Source organism: Canis aureus, chromosome 8 (genome assembly GCF_053574225.1).
Source record: "Canis aureus isolate CA01 chromosome 8, VMU_Caureus_v.1.0, whole genome shotgun sequence".
NCBI lineage: Eukaryota > Metazoa > Chordata > Mammalia > Carnivora > Canidae > Canis > Canis aureus.
Window position 1 is genome coordinate 53,269,662 of NC_135618.1, and position 20,891 is coordinate 53,290,552.

At 36.8% G+C, this 20,891-nt stretch overlaps 2 protein-coding genes across 4 annotated transcripts in view; one reads left to right on the forward strand and one right to left on the reverse strand.

Annotated features, from left to right (window-relative positions):
- Nucleotides 1-16,023, reverse strand: part of ERI2 (ERI1 exoribonuclease family member 2) — a 32,694-nt gene extending 16,671 nt beyond the window's left edge. The window contains exon 1 of the mRNA XM_077906878.1: nucleotides 15,962-16,023. The gene's annotated coding sequence lies outside the window, so the exon portion shown is untranslated. The remainder of the gene's footprint in view (nucleotides 1-15,961) is intronic.
- REXO5 (RNA exonuclease 5) overlaps nucleotides 1-20,891 on the forward strand; it is a 44,148-nt gene that overhangs the window by 7,891 nt on the left and 15,366 nt on the right. For all 3 annotated transcript variants that reach the window (XM_077906871.1, XM_077906873.1, XM_077906872.1), the window contains exons 5-13: nucleotides 590-686; nucleotides 4,492-4,635; nucleotides 8,093-8,181; nucleotides 9,123-9,238; nucleotides 11,652-11,790; nucleotides 11,935-12,029; nucleotides 12,999-13,101; nucleotides 13,767-13,870; nucleotides 14,601-14,721. In XM_077906871.1, the coding sequence (XP_077762997.1) occupies nucleotides 590-686; nucleotides 4,492-4,635; nucleotides 8,093-8,181; nucleotides 9,123-9,238; nucleotides 11,652-11,790; nucleotides 11,935-12,029; nucleotides 12,999-13,101; nucleotides 13,767-13,870; nucleotides 14,601-14,721 (1,008 nt within the window). The remainder of the gene's footprint in view (nucleotides 1-589; nucleotides 687-4,491; nucleotides 4,636-8,092; nucleotides 8,182-9,122; nucleotides 9,239-11,651; nucleotides 11,791-11,934; nucleotides 12,030-12,998; nucleotides 13,102-13,766; nucleotides 13,871-14,600; nucleotides 14,722-20,891) is intronic.

Genomic DNA, 20,891 nt, shown 5'->3' on the forward strand with positions numbered 1-20,891 from the left:
AAGTTGGTGAGTCCGAATCTTGGGTCTCCATTTTCTTTTTTGCTTTCATTTATTAAAGGCTACATATGTGCCAGGACCTACATCAGTCATTCTGTGTGCATCATCTTTACTTCTCACAGTAGTTCTGTGAGAGTTAAAAATATCTTCTATATGTAAGGAAACTGAATAACTTGTCCAAGTTATAGCCAGTAAGTGGTAGAGCTAGAATTTCAGTGCAAGTGAGCCTAAGGCTGGAGTTCTCAACCTTTCAGCTTTTTTGTGTCCTAACTACCTGGCAAGCTGTCTACTAACATAATAGATACAGAAAAATATAAGGGACATCTCTGTAATATTTGTCTTTGTTTCCAATGTGTAATCAGAGAACAAAAGAAAATTTCTAGGGTAGGATAAAGGTAGCTTCATTTACTTAGTTACTTTTATTTTTTAGATTACCTAATCACTTTTACACATTAAGGAAAAAGTCCTCGTTTTGCAATACAAAAAAGTCCAGACCTTTCATAGCACTGAGCTGACAATAAAAGTGCAAGTCTTTGATAATATTTTAACTACTTGTAAGAATTTTTATAAAAACTTGGTTATGTATTTTCAGAAATTCCGCTTGCCACCTCCATCATCTAATTTTCTAGCTGATATCATTGGACTGAAAAAGAAACAAGCAACACGGGATCAATCCAAAATGGGGGAAGGTATGGCTATGATTCTGGTTTGATGATTTGCTCATTCTGAAAGATACTATAGTATGCTTATTAAGTGGATCTATCGGTTACATTTATTCTTATAAACAACTAAGCTCAATTTTAACTACGTTAAACAGAAAAGCAATTTTTTGAAAGAAAAAATGGGTAAGTACCTAGGAGAATAGGAGAGCAGAAACCATAGCCAGTATTCATACCCTAGAAACCATCTGGTTAGGTGAGATAGCAAAGGCTATCCCTGCATATCAGTAACATTGAAGTCTTAGAAATTACTGTGAATAATTTTTAAACTGGATCTTTGTACCCATGAGTGTACAGAAGGGAAGGAAGAGCTTGCCTTTGACTAATGTCAGGAACACCCTTAATGCTACTCACAGTGGGGAATAGGCAGAATGTTTAAATGCTGGCAATCTAAAAGAGAAATATCCATGACAGCAAATGATGTGTTGTGTCCCTGAGTAAGTTGTAGTTAATCTTCTGTTTTTGTAGGGGGGCAAGGAGGTAAGTGATGGAATAGAAAAGAACTTAGCTAGAGTTCATTAGACATAGTAAGTATTGTCCACTGATGCTTTTTTATGTGTGTTCAGAAATAATTGAATAAACTGAGGGGACATGAAAAAGTGGTGAGGAGTAGCCAGTGATTCCTTCCTGTCTCCTAGGGCTGTGCTTTCTATTATCCTGTCTCAAAGACCTTGAACTCCTTTTCTTTCCGTTGTTACCCTCTTCTTCCACTAGATGCCTGTATCCTACCTGCCTCTGTGTTTGATTTTACTTCTGTGTTTTAAACATCTTTGAGTAAATAACAGAGTAGTCATTTCTAGATTCAAAGCTCATGTAAAGACATAGCATTGCAGAAGAAATCATCAGGAAAAAAAGAACTTTGATATGGCTGAAGAATATAGATTGTTGGGGATAATTAGAGGAGGATGGGTTGGAATAAGAGCAGGTAGTGGTAAGAGATGAGGCTGAGAGAGTGTAGGTTAGAGCTATGTCCTGCAGGCTGTAAATGTCATGCTAAGGTTTAGATTTTAATCTGTAGACTTTGAGGAATCAGAGGATTATGGCTACTTCTCTATCCTCTTAGGGATTTCACTTTGTTTCCCATCCTAAGCATCAGAGTCCCAAAGTGTAGTCTGTAACACTGATCTTCCTTCCTTTGAGTCTTTCTTTCAAAATATTATGTCTCCCCAAGTTGATCTATCACTCTTCTTTGGATAACTCCTGTATCTTTATCTCTAGATTTGATGTTCCAAAGTTCAGACTTGCATTTTCACTGGCGTGCTGGATGTTGCTATTTGGTTATTCCTGTCTTCCCAATCATAGCATAGCTAAAAGCATTTTTCTCATCTTTAAATAATGTAATACTGTCCTGTCTTCAAATCACTTTTTCAGTTGGTATTATTTTTCTCTAAGACAATAGTCTTGAATTTTAGGATTACTTTTCTTTTGGCTCCTCATACCAATCTGTATTGCTCATTCCTTTTGCTTCTATGAATATCTATTCATATGTCACTTTATCAGAGAGACCTTCCCTAATTATAAAATATATGACAACCGCTTTCCTGCCCCAGTATTCTCTCTCCTCTTTACCCTCCTTTATTTTTTTCCGTAGTCCTTATCCTTACCTGACATATATTTGTTTATTGTCCATCTTCCCAACTAGAATTTTAGTTCCGTGGAGAATTTTGTTGACTTTGTTCATTGAGAAATCTCTAGTGGCTAGAACATTGCCAGACATAGAAGTACTTAGTAAATATTTTGTTGACTGAATTGAATTATTCTATCACTGTGTTCTGTTTTTCTTGGGTACTGTTTCTTTCCTATATCCCTTTTCCTTCATCCTTTCCACCATCTTGATTCAGACTCTAATCTCTTTTTTCTTTTTTTTGGTCCAGAATTTCTGCAGAACCTTTTCATTTCTTTCTCTACTCCATTTTCCACATTACCTTTGAGGTTGATCTTTCTTAAATACTTTTTCGTTATGCCATTTCCCATCTTAGGAACTTTCTGTTGTTCTCCATTATGTATTGAATGATGGACTGGAATCCAAACTCTTGATCCTGGCATTTGCAGTGGTCTACAATTCATTTTTATACACCTCAACCTTGTTTCCTACACTGTTCTCCTACACAAACTTTTTTTTTCCCCTCAGTTGGTTTAGGCACTGCCATCCATACCAAGTTTGCTTTGTGCATTTCTGTTTTACCTGGAATCACCTCTGTTTAGTATTTTGACTTTTTTAGTTACAAGGACCAGATAGATACTCCAATCATCTTAAATATTTGAGAGGGATATTAAAGGATGCATGTAGACTAGAAAGCCCTCTCATGACATCTCTGCTTTCTGTTCGTTTTTAACTTGTCAGTTCTCTGTATTCCTTAGTTTGATTCTGGAAGCAAGTAATCTGATCAGTTCAGCTAATTACCATTGTTCTTTTTGAGCATCTCTTAACCAGGAATATCAACTTATTAGTCTGCTTATATATGGGTCTTTCTCTCTCTCTCTTATTTTCTCAAAGATTTATTTATTTTAGAGAGAGAGCATGAGCAGGGGGAGGAGCAGAGGGAGAGGGACAAGCAGACTCCATGCTGAGCACTGAGCCAGATACAGGGCTCAGTCCTAGGACCATGAGATCATGACATAAGCCAAAATAAGAGTCGGACACTCAACCAACAGCCACCCAGGCACCCCTAGATGGGTCTCTTTTAAGTGGTAACCACTCCTGCTTAAAGAGTAGGCTGATGCTTAAGTGGCTAGGGTTGGAATAGATTTAGCTGGAATGGGCTATTAGGAGTGGCAGGCACTGTAATGGACAGGTCTAATATACCAACCTTCTAAATTCTGCTTTTTCTTTAAGACTCAGCAGCTGACCTTTTCCTCTGTTGAACCATCTTTCACCACCCCAGTGTATTATTCCTCCTTTCCATTCTATAGCTTTTATTATTATAACCCATTTGACACTTATATTCTCTTTGTGTCCCTAATTACATACAAACTCCTTAGTTGAGGCTGGGTTTTGCACATCTTTTGATTTTCACTGTGCTTACCTGACACAAGGTTTAGAAATATGTCCTCTGGGCAGCCTAGGTGGACAGCGGCTTAGCGCTGTTTTCAAGCCTAGGATGTGATCCTGGAGACCCGGGATCAAGTCCCACGTTAGGCTCTCTGCATGGAGCCTGTTTCTTCTTGTGTCTGTGCCTCTCTCTCTCTCTCTCTCTGTCTCTCATGAATAAATAAAATCTTTAAAAAAAAATGTCCTCAGGCATCTTCACTGTGTTTACCTGACACAAGGTTTAGAAATATGTCCTCTGAGGTTTCTTTTTTTTTTTTTAAGAGTTTATTTATTCATGAGAGACACAGAAGCAGAAGACATAGAGGGAGAAGCAGGCTCCATGCGAGGAGCCCAGTGTGGGATTCAATCCCAGATCCCAGGATCATGTCCCAAGCCTAAGGCAGACGCTCAACCCCTAAGCCACCCAGGCATCCCTTCCTGTGAAGTTTCTTAAACACACATTCCTTTTATTTTTTAAAATTCTATTTTATTTATTTATTTTAAGATCTAGCGGCAGAGAGAGAGCATGAGCACAGGGTGGTGGGGAGAGGAATGTAGAGGAGCAGAGGTAGAGGGACAAGCAGGCTCTGTGCTGAGCATAGAGCCTGATGCTGGGCTTGATCTTGACTCTGAGGTAACAACCTGAGTCAGAATCAAGAGTTGGGATGGTTAACTGACTGAGCCCACCCCAGGTGCCACTTCTTAAACACACATCCTGACTTTTAATGGTCCTTTTTGTTTCAGGGTCTTTACCTTCTACCAGTTCAAAAGTCAGAGTCAACCTGCAGAATGACCCTATTATTCAAAAGTATGGCTCTAAGAAAGTGTGCTTAACCAGATGCCTTCTCACAAAGGAGGAAATGAAAACATTTCACTTTCCATTACAAGGTTGGTTTAGATTTAATCTGATATTGGTAACAATATCAGAATATGTAAGTTTATTTGTAAGTATTACTATTGGAAGTTTTTTTTTTTTTTTGACTGCTTTCCAAATGACTTAATCCATATTTTACTTAATAAGGAAACACTAAGTGCAGTGTTTCCTAAGTGTAGATGTGTACCTTGTTTGGTAAAGTGATGATTTCAGTTAATACATAAACATGACCTTAAATATCATTGAAATCTTCTGTGAGAAAGTTATTCCTTTTTCAGTTTTCTTTTATTTCTTCTTAGTATATTAAAGTCAGTATGTTTTTAACGCTTCTCTAATACTTCCAGTCTTCCTCTTACCCCACCATACCCTGTCTTCATTTACCTCAGTGAATAGAACAGGTCTGCGCTCAGAGCCTTGGTCAGTTATGTAGCAAGAATTTAACGAAAATGCTTTAATTTCATTTTATTTTCTTTATACCTTTTAATCACAGTAATGTTAAATTTCTTTAAAAAAAGAAACCACTCTTATTGAGATATATAATTAACCATATAATTCACCCTTTTAATATAACACGATTCAGTAGTTCTTTTACATAGGTTTACAACCATCACCATAGTCAATTTTAGGATACTTTCATCACTTCAGAAGAAACCGTATACTATTATTTTTCACACGACAGCCTTACCACCCCCAGGCAATCTCTAGTTTCTGTCTGTGGATTTACCTATTGTAGATATTTCATATTAATAGAATCAAACAATATATGGTCTTTTGTAACTGGCTTTTTTCGCTTAACATAAAGTTTTCAAGGTTCATCCATGTTGTAGCATGTGTCAGTAATTCATTTTTTTTTAATTTCTTTTCCTTTTATTTTTTAAAGATTTTATTTATTTATTCATGAGAGACACCAAGAGAGTGGCAGAGACATAGGCAGAGGGAGAAGCAGGCTCCCTGCAGGGAGCCCAAGTGTGGGACTCAATTCTGGGATCATGCCCTGAGCCAAAGGCAGATGCTCAACTGTTGAGATATCCCGGTGTCCCTTTTCCTTTTATTTTAAGTTTAATTTTAGTAAGATTAAATATAATTTAGTTTTAGGGGGTGTCTGGGTGGGCTCAGTCAGAAAAGCATGAGACTTGGATCTCAGGATTGTGAGTTCAAGCCCCATATTGAGTGTAGAGATTAAATAATGATTATTAAAATACATATATATGTAAAAGAAAAGAATTTTATACATATATAAAACTTAGTTTGAAAATACTGTGTTGCACCATCCATATATGAGAACTCATATCTTTCAGCTTATTCTACTTATTATAGCCTTATATTTTAATTTTTTAAAGATTTAACAACCAATTATTTTTTTATTGAAGTATAGTCATCGACATACAATGTTACATTAGTTTTAGGTATACAGTATTGTGATTTGACAGCTCTGCAGTTGATGCTGTGCTCATTAAGTGTAGCTGCCCTCTATCACCTTCATTTTCATTCAAATGATATTATCTATATGGACATACAATATTTTATGTATTCATTAGTTGATGGATATTTAGGTTGTTTCCACATTTTGTCTATTATGAATAAATGATACTGCTATGAACATCGAGGTACAAGTTTTTGTCTGGATATATGCTTCCATTTTGGGGAGGTATGTACCTAGGAGTAGAATTGCTGGGTCATAAGGTACCTGTTTAACCTTTTGAAGAACTATCAGACAGTTTTTTCAAAGCAGCTGCACCATTTATATTCCTTCCAGCAATGTATAAGGGTTTTAGTTTCTGTACATTTTAACCAACAATTGTTATTCTTTTTTATTAAATCCCTTATAGTTGTATGAAGCAGTATCTTATTATTTTGACTTGCATTTCTCTGATGGCTGATGATATTGAACATCTTTTTATTTGCTATCTGTAAAATGGGGATAATAGTTAATATATCTTGGATTGCCATGGGGATTAAGAGTTAATGGATACAAAAGTGCTTAGCATGGTACCTGACTCACAGTGCTTTTGAAAAGGTTTTCTTTCTTTGTAAAAGAAAGAAAGAGAGAGACAGAGAGAGAGAGAGAGAGAGAGAAAGAAAGACAAGAAAGAAAGAAAGAAAGAAAGAAAGAAAGAAAGAAAGAAAGAAAGAAAAGAAAAGAAAAGAAAAGAAAAGAAAAGAAAAGAAAAAGAAAGAAAGTCAGTCTCCCAGATTTAGGGATGTCTTCTTTTCTGGTCTAGACCATATTTTGATTCTTGTAATGAGTGGCAGTATCAAGGTACCATGACAAAGAAACTGGTCAAAGTTTCTCAAACTCCAATTTGTTTCTTGTCATACAAGATGTAAGTATTTTTACTGTTTGAGCCTTTGTGTGAAGGTAGGAATCTTTTCAGTGGTTCAGACACTTTGGGGGCCCTGAGCTAAATGTGCCTAGTTATTGACTAAAGGGACACAATGGAGGGGGTACCTAGCTTCTAGATGGGCTCCTGTAGGGAATTTTCAGGCCATGAAGTCCAGAAAATTACAGGCATGTTTCTGAACAGAGATCTCAGAGAAGTCTGAAGGGTAGAATTGGGTGCAGGGATACATGTGATGAATGTTACTTACCTTTCTGCCTACACTGAAGTCCTTTTAGATCTCTACTATGGTAGAATCTCATTCCTCCTTTTTCTTTATTTAGGAAAGAAAGATGCTATATGCAGTTTTTGCATTATTGTATTCATCCTCCTTTAGTGCCTACAATGGAAAGGTCCAATGATGTAGGATCTAACCAGATTTTTTTTTTTTTTTTTTGAGTGAGTGTGTGCATGCACACAAGGGGAAGGGGTGGGGGATGGGGGGGAGAGTGAATCTTAAGCAGGCTCCACATCCAGCGTGGAGCCCAATGCAGGGCTTGATCTCACAATCCTGAGATCATGACCTGAACCAGAATCAAGTTGGATGCTTAACTGACTGAGCCACCCAGGTGCCCCAGCTACAACTGAGTTATAATTTTTTCTACTAAGGAGGAAATACTGTTATTTGGGAACTGCCAAGAAGTCCAGGCCCTAGTATCTCTTTTAACAGCAGCCTGTAGTATTATCCCAGAATATAAAAATGAGCAGATGGAACAAAACTTGAGGACAGACATTGTTTCTTTTTTAGTTTTTATATTTCAAGCGTCTAATAGAGAAGGTGTCCAGCAAATGCGGTATTTCAGTTTTCTCTTGGTGAATGAATCTAAGAATGATATTTATCATCTCTAGTTTTAAAGGCAAATATACTTTTTAAAGGTTTTATGTATTTATTCATGAGAAACAGAGAGAAGCAGAGACATAGGCAGAGGAAGAAGCAGGTTCTCTGTGGGGAGCCTGATGCGGGACTCAATTCCAGGACCCAGGGATCATGCCCTGAGCCGAAGGCAGATGCTCAACCATTGAGCCACCCAGGCATCCCTAAAGGAAAATATTTTATTTATATTTATATTTTATTTATTTATTTTCCTCCTAGGGTGTCCTGACTGTGCAAACTTTGTACCTACCAAATGTAATGGTTCTATAACAGACAACAGTCCTCTCTTTGGACTTGACTGTGAAATGGTAAGTACTACTTTTGATGTTTCAACTGGAGGGTTAGTAGTAGATGATTTCTTGAGTCTAATGCATCAGTGAACCAGTGCATTTAGTTCCAGTATTTTGGTTTAAAGAACTGAAAGTATACCCTTTTACTCACATTTTAGAAAACTTAGATATATACTCCAGGATGAAGAGTAAATATCACAACTTTTTTAACTAGTTGTTATATTTAACCAAATCTCTGTCAATTAGTATAAGTTTACCCCTTCTGTCTTTTGAATAGGTGTTTTGTTATTGTACCCCTAAAGACTCTAACTCAATGACCATTGGTTTGGCTTAGTTTTACACATTTAAGATCAGAAGAATTTCCCTCAAGCTCCTTATGGGTTTTACTTTGTCTAATCCTTTCAAAGACAGGGCATCCCATATCAGTACTCAGGTACCAGTCCCTCATTTCTTAATAGAGTGGCTAAGAGCTAAAGTTTTAGAGTCACATATCAGGATATGTATCCTGGCCTTGCCTGTTAATGGCTTTGTCACGTTGGACAAATTCCCTAACCTTTCTCTTTGAAGTGGGGATAATAACAGAGGTACCTCATCACGTTACTGAATTAGTATATGTAGAATGCTTAGTATTGCATTAGATAATAGAGTGCACTAATAAAAAAATTAGTTTCTAGTAGTACTTAGCTAATAGTGCGATGTCGTATACACACTAATAAGTGGTAAAATAATGGTTGATATCATTTCCATCCATCTTCTTGTGCACATCCTTTTCAGAGCAATTAGATGAAATGTCCAGGAGTCTTCCTAGCTTTAATTTCATTCATACTGGACTTTAGTTAGCAAAGGCCATTGTGTTACTGGGCCCCCAGTAGGTTACAGTCAATGGCAGTTGAGGTGTGAATAATGGGAGGAAGCAGTCTTCCTCAGTTTAGCAGTCTGACGATGGCCTGGTCTTTCAGTGTGTCACATCCAAGGGGAGAGAGCTAACACGCATCTCACTGGTTGCTGAAGGAGGCAGCTGTGTTATGGATGAACTCGTTAAACCTGACAACAAGATTCTGGATTACCTTACCAGGTATTTTGCAACTTGCCTTCTGCCCTCCCTAGCACTAGTAAACTAGAATGGGATGTGTCAACAGGAATAGTTTGTAGTTTCTGTGTAGTTAGGTATTATCTATTTCTATATTATCAAAGACAAGGCTGGGGAGCACAACTGTAAATTTTAAAACTGAAATTGCACAATGTCAGTATATAAAGCTCTTTAACCCTTCTTGTTCTCTAGTCTTCCTATGACCTTAAGTAAGCAGAATGTTATCTTCCTTGTTTATTTATTTTTTTTAAGATTTTATTTATTCATGAGAGACACAGAAAAAGGCAGAGATACAGGTAGAGGCAGGGTCCCTGCAAGGAACTCAATGCAGGACTCGATCCTGGGATCCCGGGATCCCAGGATCACGCACTGAGCCAAAGGCAGATGCTCAACCACTGAGCTACCCAGGCATCCCTATCTTCCTTGATTAGAGTCTGCCAGTTGTAATCATTATCTAGCAACTGCCAGAGACCTGGAGCTTTGCTCTCTGAGAAGACCACATTTGAAAAATCTGCAAATCATCATTTGGCAGTCAAATAATTTAGAGGTTAAGCTGCCTTGACTTCAAAAACCAAACAAAACAAAGTTTTTCCATAATAGAAATTTGAAGCTCAAAAATTTTAGTCTGTCTTTTTAAAGATTATCATGTAATTTCAGAATGTACATATTATAGTGATTAGGCAAAGAAAACCTGGTATAACACTACTCTTGAAGTTGTATCTATAGATTCAAGCTTACTTATGCACAGAGAGGCCATGATAGTGATAAACATTGTCCTATTAGCAGGCATAATTAGTATTCTTAGGGAACAGTCATTTGTGGGAAAGATGTATGTATAAACATGTTTATCACAATATTTCAAAAAACATGGGAGTATAAAGATACAGATGCAGTGAAACGCCAGGACACCTACACCACGATGTTTATAGCAGCAATGTCCACAATAGCCAAACAGTGGAAGGAGCCTTGGTGTCCATCGAAAGATGAATGGATAAAGAAGATGTGGTTTATGTATACAGTGGAATATTACTCAGCCATTAGAAATGACAAATACCCACCATTTGCTTCAACATGGATGGAACTGGAGGGTATTATGCTGAATGAAATAAGTCAATCAGAGAAGGACAAACATTGTATGGTCTCATTCATTTGGGGAATACAAAAAATAGTGAAAGGGAATAAAGGGGAAAGGAGAGAAAATGAGTGGGAACTATCAGAGAGGGAGACAGAACATGAGACTCCTAACTCTGGGAAACGAACAAGGGGTGGTAGAAAGGGAGGTGGGCGGGGGGTGGGGGTGACTGGGTGACGGGCACTGAGGGGGCACTTGATGGGATGAGCACTGGGTGTTATTCTATATGTTGGCAAATTGAACTCAAATAATAGAAAAAAAAAACAGGAGTATAAACAGCTGAAAGTAGAGGATTGGTTAAAGTATATGAAATCCATATAACAAAATACTCTAGCCATTTAAATGGATGTGTTGAAGTAGAGTTACGATGTGAAAGCTTGTTTATGATGTATGGCAAATGATAAAATCATGTTATAAAGTAACATGCATTATGACTGTATTTTTATAAAAATAAAATATGTACATGGGAGCACCTGGGTGGCTCATTCGGGTAAGCATCCGACTCGATTTCGGCTCAGGTCATGATCTCAGGTTCCTGGGATTGAGCCTTGAATCAGGTGCCATGCTCAGCCGGGAGTCTGCTTGAGGATTTTTTCTCTCTCTCTCTTGCTCTCTCTTTCTAAAATAAATCTTTAAAATATATATACATACATATGCATGATATATGTATCAAAAAATATGAGAGGCTATTTACTAAAATGTAAAAAGTAATCTCTGGGTTGTGGGATTTGAGGTTATTTTAAATTTCCTCTTTGCAGGGCAGCCCAAGTGGCTCAGGACCTGATCCTGGAGACCCAGGATCCAGTCCCACATCTGGCTCCCTGCATGGAGCCTGCTTCTCGCTCTGCCTGTATTTCTGCCCCTCTCTCTCTCCCTGTGTGTCTCTCATGAATAAATAAATAAAACTTTAAAAAAAATTTTCCTATTTGCTGATCTGTATTTTCAACCTTTTTATAATGAGCATATATTAATTTTTAAAAATATTCTTTGTGGGGATCCCTGGGTGGCTCAGCGGTTTAGTGCTTTCCTTTGGCCCGGGGCGTGATCCTAGAGTCCTGGGATCAAGTCCCACGTCGGGCTTCCTGCATGGAGCCTGCTTCTCCCTCCTCCTGTGTCTCTGCCTCTCTCTCTCTCTCTCTGTGTCTATCATAAATAAATAAATCTTTAAAAAAAATAAAATAAAAATATTCTTTGTGAAATGACTTTTCAGGGAGGTAAACCTATTAATAACATCCTCTCCTGTCCATTTCTCTTTTTTTATTAAAGCTTTTCAGGAATCACAAAGAAGATTCTTAACCCAGTGACAACCAGACTCAAAGATGTACAGAGACAGTTAAAATCACTGCTTCCTCCTGACGCTGTGTTAGTGGGCCATTCCTTAGACTTGGATCTCAGAGCACTGAAAGTGAGTATCTGACTTAGTGTTTTCAGAATATATGCCTTTTCCATTTATTTCAAATCTAAAGTCTTGGGTTCTTCTGTTCCCCCAACCCACTTGTTTTTTCCTTTAGCATAGAATGCTACTTATTCTATTCTCTTTCCTCCTCAGATGATACATCCGTATGTTATTGATACATCATTGCTTTATGTCAGAGAGCAGGGCAGAAGATTTAAGCTAAAGTTCTTAGCCAAAGCTATTTTGGGGTAGGTTGTTTGCATATTACAATACTGTCCTGACAAGTTGCATATAAGTTAGCATATATTATTTAATGCATATTGCAAAATTCATTGTCTCTGCTCTCCTTAGTCTGTAAATATTATTCCTTTCATTTCTTACAAATCCTGGGATCCTAATTCCAGAGAAGTATGACTCAGAAATGAAATTATGGAAATACAAAATTATGGAAATACAAATGAAATTATGGAAATACAAAATTAAATTTACATTCACAACTGAGAGTTGATGGATAGAACTAGACAGGGAGGGACAGAAAAGTTAACCAGAATTTGAAAACAATAATCCTGTAGAATGTATCCTATTATGTACAAACACATGCACAAAAATGTTCATTATAATACGGTTTTAAAACAGCCCCAAACTGCAAATATTTTACATAATACTTTGTTATTAAAAGAATGTGATGGAGCTGTATGTGCTAATATGGAAACTCTTAAGGTACTACTGAGAATAAAATGGAGATGCAGAACAAGATCTGTAATATACCTAGATATCCATATGACAGATTACATTTAGATAAATTTATAGACACAAACATATGTACTTTTTTAAGGTTTTTGAAAATGGCCAAGAAAAGAGTTAAGTACCTATAGATACTTGCATGCAAATATAAAATTTCTGTAACTTTAAATAGTAGCTACATGTAAAAGAATGAGGCAAGGGTTTGGCTGGGGAGTGACCAGAGATTTTATTGGGTAGCTTTTTGTCCAGATGATATGCTTGCTGTAGACAAAGCCATTTCTAATCCTTGTATATTGTCAGTGCCTCTCACTCCAGGTACTCTCCTGGCTCTTAGGAGTAAGGAATCTTGATTGTTGTGATAAAATCTGATCAGACTGCTGAAATTTTACATGTGACCAGAGTATTTGAAGTGGTTGAAAGAACCTATCATTGAAAATACTGTTGAGTGTGTCAGTTTTATCTTGACTTTCCAGGAAGGATATACAGTGTCCAAATAGACTTGGTCATGATGCCACAGAAGATGCTAGAACAACCCTTGAATTGGCTCGGTATTTCCTTAAGTATGGCCCAAGGAAGGTTAGTATCTTTGACCTGTATGTTTGCATTTCTTAAAATTATGGAACTAGAATGGATAATCACAGACCACCATTTCCTATTCTTACCTTTCTTATAAAATAGGAAGTGTAATTCAAGGTGAGCATTCGGAATTAAGACCTGTATGAGTAGCATAATGTAGCAAAGTATGTAGTCTCTGAAATTGGACTTCCTGTTTTTAAATAAAGATGGTACAGGTACACCTGGCTTATTCAATCAGTGGAGCATGTGACTTGATCTCGGGGTTGTAAGTTTGAACCCCACGTTGGGTGTAGAGGTTACTTTAAAATTTTAAAGTAAGAAGAAAGATAGTACTATGTTTAACTATATGATCTGGGTCAATTTCTCTGAAGAATTTCAGTTTCTACATCTGTGACTATCATAAATAAATAAAAATTAAAAAAAAAAAAGATTTTATTTATTTATTCATGAGAGACACAGAGAGAGAGGCAGAGACATAGGCAGAGGGAGATGCAGGCTCCTCATAGGAAGCCTGATAAGGGACTTGATCCTGGGACTCCAGGATTATGCCTTGAGCTGAAGGCAGACGCTCAACCGCTGAGCCACCCAGGCATCCGTTTTGTTTGTTTTAAACCTCAGATGCTTTGCAGGAAATGAGATGATTTTTATCACTTGATTTTCTTAAGATTGCAGAACTAAATCTGGAGGCACTAGCTAGTCACCAAGAATTGCTAGCAACAGGCCAAGAGCTAAGAAATACAGCAGAAGTAGTTCAGCAGCCAAACACAAGGTAATATTTTTATTTCTAAATAAGAACAAAAATAAGAGTATTTAGTTTCTTATTTACAAAACCTGGGGATTCTTTTTTTCCTTTTTTGAGTCTATTGAGAAATGTTTACCAATAGTATGAGTAACATTCTACTATCACAAAAACCATGGAGAGAAAAATAGCACCTTCCACTCTAAATCGTATGTATTTATTTTTCTTATTTTCTAAATATAGTAACTGGTCTAAACTCTTTTACCAAAAAGGAGGACATTGAAATACAGTGAACCTAAGTAGCATTAGGGGAGATGATAAACTAGTGGATGTTTTGATTAGACAAGTCACCTTTGATGTATTGCCCAGATTAGGGAAAAACAAAAAACAGTCTTGGAAGGAGTTCATCTACACACCATAATAAATGTGTCAGATCCTTAGAATATAAATTTGTTAGAGCTTTGAGTATTTTTCATGTTTATCCTTACTTCCCCTAAATATAAAACAGTACTATCCAATATGACTTCTCCAGTGATGGAATTGTTTTAGATCTGTGTTTTCCAGTAAGGTCCACACAGTACAGGATGATGTGTGACTAATGTGTATTGAGAAACTGAACCATAATTTAATATTAATTTTAGTTTAAATGGACACATGTTGTTAGTGGCTACCTTATTTAGACAGTGCAAGTATAGAGAAGTAACTCTTAGGTTAGGAAAAACTATTGTTCTTCTCTTGATCTCTTCTACTTTTTTTGCAGTGTTTTAGAATGCTTGGACTTAATGGGTCAGAAGCTCCTTTTCTTGACCCGGGAACCAGAAACTAGTGAACTTTCTTCTGCTAGAAACTGTGAAACTGTTAAGTGCCTTTCAAATAAAGAGGTGAGTAACTTGTCTGTTTGAACGTTGTGCTCAAAACAGGGGAATGTATCCCTTGCAATTCACACTAAGTGTCAAGCTTTTTTTACATCAATAATCCTAGCTACCATTATGAAGTCTGGTTTTTGTCTCCCATCTTATATGGAGCACTTTTAGTCCCAGTTATTTCACAGGAGCAGAACTGTCAGCTGCCAGTGTCTGCTTGCAGAGCCTACCTTTGGCATTGCACACTACTTTGGATTTCTGTTCATTATCTGGCATAGTGAGATATTTATCTTGGTTTATATGATTGGTTTTTTTTAGTTTTCTTAAATTTTACATATTATTCCTGTATGCATAAAGTTGAAGGGATGTATTGCAGCATGCATTTATTAGGTCATCTTGTTCAGAAGATCTCTCTCTATATTTTTTTATTTTATCTGGAAAGGATTTCAGACTTATAGAAGACTTGCATGAGTGGTGACATAAACCTTCTATCCAGATTGTTCATCTGTTAATGCTCTGCCCCATTTGTTTATGTATATTCTGGCATGTTTATGCTCTCTTGCTATTTCTTTCTATATTCCTGTTTCTATATGACCTTTTATTTTCAAAACCATTTGATTATCAGCTTCTTATATCATGGCTCTTTTCCCCTGATACCTCAATATATATCTCCTGAGAATAGAAATATCCTCTTACATAACCATAATAAACTTCAGTAAAGTTAATATTGATACAGTATCTTTTTCAAATTTCATCTGTATTCTAGTTTTCTTAGTTGACCCAATAATGTCCTGTAGCATTTCTTTTTCCTTCAGAACAGTATCTAAACTAGGATCAAATATTGCAGTTGGTTGTCCTATCTTTTTAGTTTCCTTTAATCTGGATACATCCCTCGACCTTTCTTTGTGTTTCATGACAATGGTAGTTTTTAAGTAATACATGTTACCCTGAACAGAATGTTCCTCATTATGGGTTCATTTCCCCATGATTAGACACAGGTTATGCATTCTTTACCTAACTACTTATAAGTCATGTTTCCTTTTCAGGGTATCACACTCAGAGGCACATGTCCATGTGTCCTTTATTTTGTGCTGTCTATTTTGATAACCTTCACAAGATGTTGTCTGCTTTCTCCACTGTAGATTTACTACTTTTGTCCCTTCTAATAAGTAATATGAAGAGATAATTTAAGAAAAGCAGATATCCAGCTTTTTATCAGAACTTCCCCTCATATTTAGCAAAAACTGTTGATTCCTACCTGATGGTTGCACAATGATGATTTCTAGCTCTAGCACTTCCTTCGTATTTATTAGTTGTTACTCAGCAATCTGTAAGCAAAAGTCCTTCCTTTAGCTTTGTATTCATTCATTCATTCATTCATTCAGTGTGGACTCATAGATTTCTGTTTATTTCAGTGGTTTATAATTTATGATGGTACTAAATTGTTTTAGTTTTCAAACTTCCCAAATTTGGCTAGTGGTAGCCCCTTCAGGTTGTCACCTTTGTCCTTATGACATGCACCCATAATTTTTTGGAATATCTTTTTTTCCTTTTTGGCACAAGATAATTCAGTTACATCTTGATATTGGAAACCAAGATCTGGGCACTGGGTATGCATATTGCTACTAGGGTGTCTTTGCTTCTAGACCAGTAAAGCAGACAGAGGAAATATATGCATGTTGATACATACATACATGCACACGCAGTACAGAGATATACATATTTTAGAAATCATGTGTTTATATGAATACCTTTGATTTCAGCCTTTTCATACAAGATTCTTCCTTGCTTTTCTTCATTCTTTATTTGTAACGCTCTCTATCTAGTGTGGGAACATTGGCTCCCAACAACATCAACAATTAACTCATTCACACAAACCTGAACTATATCCAAAATCGTTTTAGATTTGATGCACCCAAATCACTATAGAATGAGTTAAGTATTGGTTTGCAGTTCACTCTCCTCCCTGTCCCCACCCTGTCTATAACTGAGTATTGGGTATGTGAATGTTTCATTTATAATTTGTATTGGTTTTTTTCTCCCCTTCAGATTAGCTGTGTTTTGTATTGAATATATAGTTGGGTTCATTTGTTTCATTGTGCTTTCGGTTTTAGGGTTTTCTTCCCCTCTGGAATCTTTGTTGATTTATTTTTGGGATCTGTAGAACCTTAATGTGCTTCCAAATTACCAAAACCCTGTAAACTCTGTACTCAGATAAATGCGGTTCTCTCGCCTATTATCCCTTTTACCCAATCCTTTTCACTACCTGATTTATTCTTTGTTCTTCTTGGTTAAAAAAAAAAAAAAAAGCAGATATAGAGCACCTGGATGGCTCACTGGTTGAGCATCTGCCTGTGGCTTGAGTCCTGATCGGTCCTGGGATTGAGTCCCACATCAGACTTCTCCTGGAGAACCTGCTTCTCCCTCTATGTGTCTGCCTCTCTCTGTGTGTTTCTCATGAATAAATAAATAAAAATCTTTAAAAAAAAAAAAAAAGCAGATGCATATATGCTTTCTTATTTCTTTCTTTATTACACAGAAGTTAACATATTATATAAGCTCTTTTGCAGTGGCTTTTTTCCCATAACAATGTATCTGGGAAATTATATCAGTTTACTAAGGATTGTCTTAATTTTTTTTATCATTAGCTGCATAGTACTCCAGTGTGCTTATATAGTATTCCTTCTTTTCCTTTTTTTTTTTTAATTTTTTTTATTGGAGTTCAATTTGCCAACATACAGCATAACACCCAGTGCTCATCCTGCCAAGTGCCCCCTGTCATTGCCCATCACCAAGTCACTCCAACCCCCTGCCCACTTCCCCTTATACTACCCCTTATTCATTTCCCAGAGTTAGGTGTCTCTCATGTTTTGTCACCCTCACTGACACTTTCACTCATTTTCTCTCCTTTCCCTTTATTCCCTTTCACTAATTTTTATATTCCCCAAATGAATGAGATCATATAATGTTTGTCCTTTTCTAATTGACTTATTTCACTCAGCATAATACCCTCCAGGTCCCTCCACATCCAAGCAAATGGTGGCTATTTGTCATTTCTAATGGCTAATATTCCATTGTATACATATACCACATCTTCTTTTTTTTTTTTTTTTTTTTTTATACCACATCTTCTTTATCCATTCATCTTTCGATGGACACCTAGGCTCCTTCCACTGTTTGGCTATTGTGGACATTGTTGCTATAAACATTGGGGTGCAGGTGTCCCGGCGTTTCACTGCATCTGTATCTTTGGGATGAATCCCCAACAGTGCAATTGCTGGGTCGTAGGGCAGATCTATTTTTCACTCTTTGAGGAACCTCCACACAGTTTTCTAGAGTGGCTGTACCAGTTCACATTCCCACCAACAGTGCAACAGGGTTCCCCTTTCTCCACATCCTCTCCAACATTTGTTGTTTCCTGTCTTGTTCATTTCCACCATACTCACTGGTGTGAGGTGGTATCTCACTGTGGTTTTGATTTGTATTTCCCTGATGGCAAGTGATGCGGAGCATTTTCTTATGTGCTTGTTGGCCATGTCTGTGTCTTCCTCTGTGAAATTTCTGTTCAAGTCTTTTGTCCATTTCATGATTGGATTGTTTGTTCCTTTGCTGTTGAGTTTAATAAGTTCTTTATAGATCTTGCATACTAGCCCTTTATCTGATAGGTCATTTGCAAATATCTTCTCCCATTCTGTAGGTTGTCTCTTAGTTTTGTTGACTGTTTCTTTTGCTGTGCAGAAACTTTTTATCTTAATGAAGTCCCAGTAATTCATTTTTGCTTTTGTTTCTCTTGCCTTCATGGATGTATCTTGCAAGAAGTTGCTGTGGCCAAGTTCAAAAAGGGTATTGCCTGTGTTCTCCTCCAGGATTTTGATGGAATCTTGTCTCACATTTAGATCTTTCATCCATTTTGAGTTTATCTTTGTGTATGGTATAAGAGAATGGTCTAGTTTCATTCTTCTGCATGTGGATGTCCAAGTTTCCCAGCACCATTTATTGAAGAGACTGTCTTTTTTCCAGTGGATGCTTTGGCTAATGCATCCAGAATACTGTTAGCTGAGGTCATTCTTTTTTACTACAGGTTTAGAGCTATAAATTACTCTCTAAATACTACTTTAGCTGCATCTTAGAAATATTGATGTTTCAATAAATACTGAAAAGTGTTTTCATTCAGTTCCGGATTCTTTTTAATTTTCCTTTTGATTTCTTTTTTGGCTCATAGCTTTTAAGAAGTATGCTATTTGTTTTCCAAAAAGTTAGGGATTTTCCTGAAATCTATTCCAATTTCTTAAGTTCTCTATCATCCAAAGAATGTACTTTGAATTACCTGAATCCTTTTAAATTTATTGAGAGGTGGAATTTCCCATTATAATTGTAGATTTGTCTATTTCTTTGAGGAGTTTCATTAATTTTTGCTTTTTTTTTTAAAGGTTTTATTTATTTATTCATGAGAGACACACAGAGAGAGGCAGAGACACAGGCAGAGGGAGAAGCAGGCTCCATGCAGGGAGCCCGACGTGAGACTCCATCCCGGGACTCCAGGATCAGGCCCTGGGCTGAAGGTGGCGCTAAACTGCTGAGCCACCTGGGCTCCATGATTTTTGCTTTATGTTTAATGCAGCTTTCCTATTAGATACATAAACATTATGCATTATGTCTTCCCAATGAATTGGCCCCTTTGTCATTAAAAATAGGGCCTTCTTTATCCCTGGAAGCTTTCTTTTTTTTAAAAGATTTTATTTATTCATGAGAGACAGACATAAACAGAGGGAGAAGCAGCCTTCCTGCAAGGAGCCCGATGCATAACTCGATCCCTAGACCCAGGGGTACCACCTGAGCCAAAGGCAGATACTCAACTGCTAAACCACCCAGGTATCCCCACCTTGAAGCATTTTCTGTTCTTTTACTTTGTCTGATACTGATATAGCCCCTCCTGCTTCCTTTTGTTTATTGTTGACAATGGTATATATTTTTAATTTACATTTAGTCTATTTATATCTTTATATTTAAAGTGGGTTTCTTGTGACCAGTTAGGCTTTGCTTTTTTATTCATTCCAACAATCATTGCCTTTTAAGAATAGTGTTTAGGCTATTTACATTTAATGATTGTTGACACTGTTAGGTTTAAGTCTCTTATCTTGCTATTATTTCTATTTGTACCATCTTTTTTTATTTTTTTCCTATTTTTTTTTTCTTTTGAGTTACTGGGGTATTTTTTATGATCTTATTTTATCTCTTTTGGCAGTGCCTTAACTGTGATTCTTTGTTGTGCTATTTTAGTAGTTGCTTTAGGATTTATAGCATATCTAATTTAACATAGTTTACCTTAGGTGATATACCATTTCACATATAAGAACCTTTAACTATATGTTTGCATTTTTCCCCTCCCATCCTTGGTGGTTGGTGCTGTCATCATTCATTTTACTTCTGCATATTATTATTTTGCTCTAGTTAGTTTTTTTAAAGATTTATTTATTTTAGTGAGGGAGAGGGCACAGGGAGAGTCTTAAGTTCCACACTAACTGCAGAGTTTGATACAGGGCTTGATTTCACAACCCTGAGATCATGATTTGAGCTGAAACCAACAGTCAGATGCTCAGCTGACAGTGCCATCTAAGCACCCCTAAACAGTTATTTTTAATTTTTATTTTTTATATATTTTTTAAGATTTTATTTATTCAGGAGAAACACAGAGAGGCAAAGACACAGGCAGAGGGAGAAGCAGGCTCCCCACGGGGAGCCCAATGTAGGACTCCATCTCAGGACCCCGGGATCATACTCTGAGCTGAAGGCAGGCACTCAACCACTGAGCCACCCAGGTGTCCCTAAATTGTTATTTTTAAAAGAGATTTTAATTTTTTTTGAGAAACTACTGTGGTGTTCACCATAGTGGTTGCAGCATTTTACACTCCTACCAATAGTGCATAGCTTATGAATTCCAACTTTTCCCCATCTCTGCCGACACTTAATTTTCTCTCTCTCTCTTTTGATAGTAGCCATCCTAATGTGTATGAGGGGATATCTCATTGTCATCTGGTAATTAGCAATGTTGAACCTCTTTTTTTTTTTCTCCTTGTGTTTGTTAGCCGTTGTATATAATCTTTTAAGAAGTGTCTTTTCAAGTCCCCTTTTTGAATTGGGTTTTTTGTTAAAGTTTTAGGAGTTCTTTATATAACTACAAATAAGTG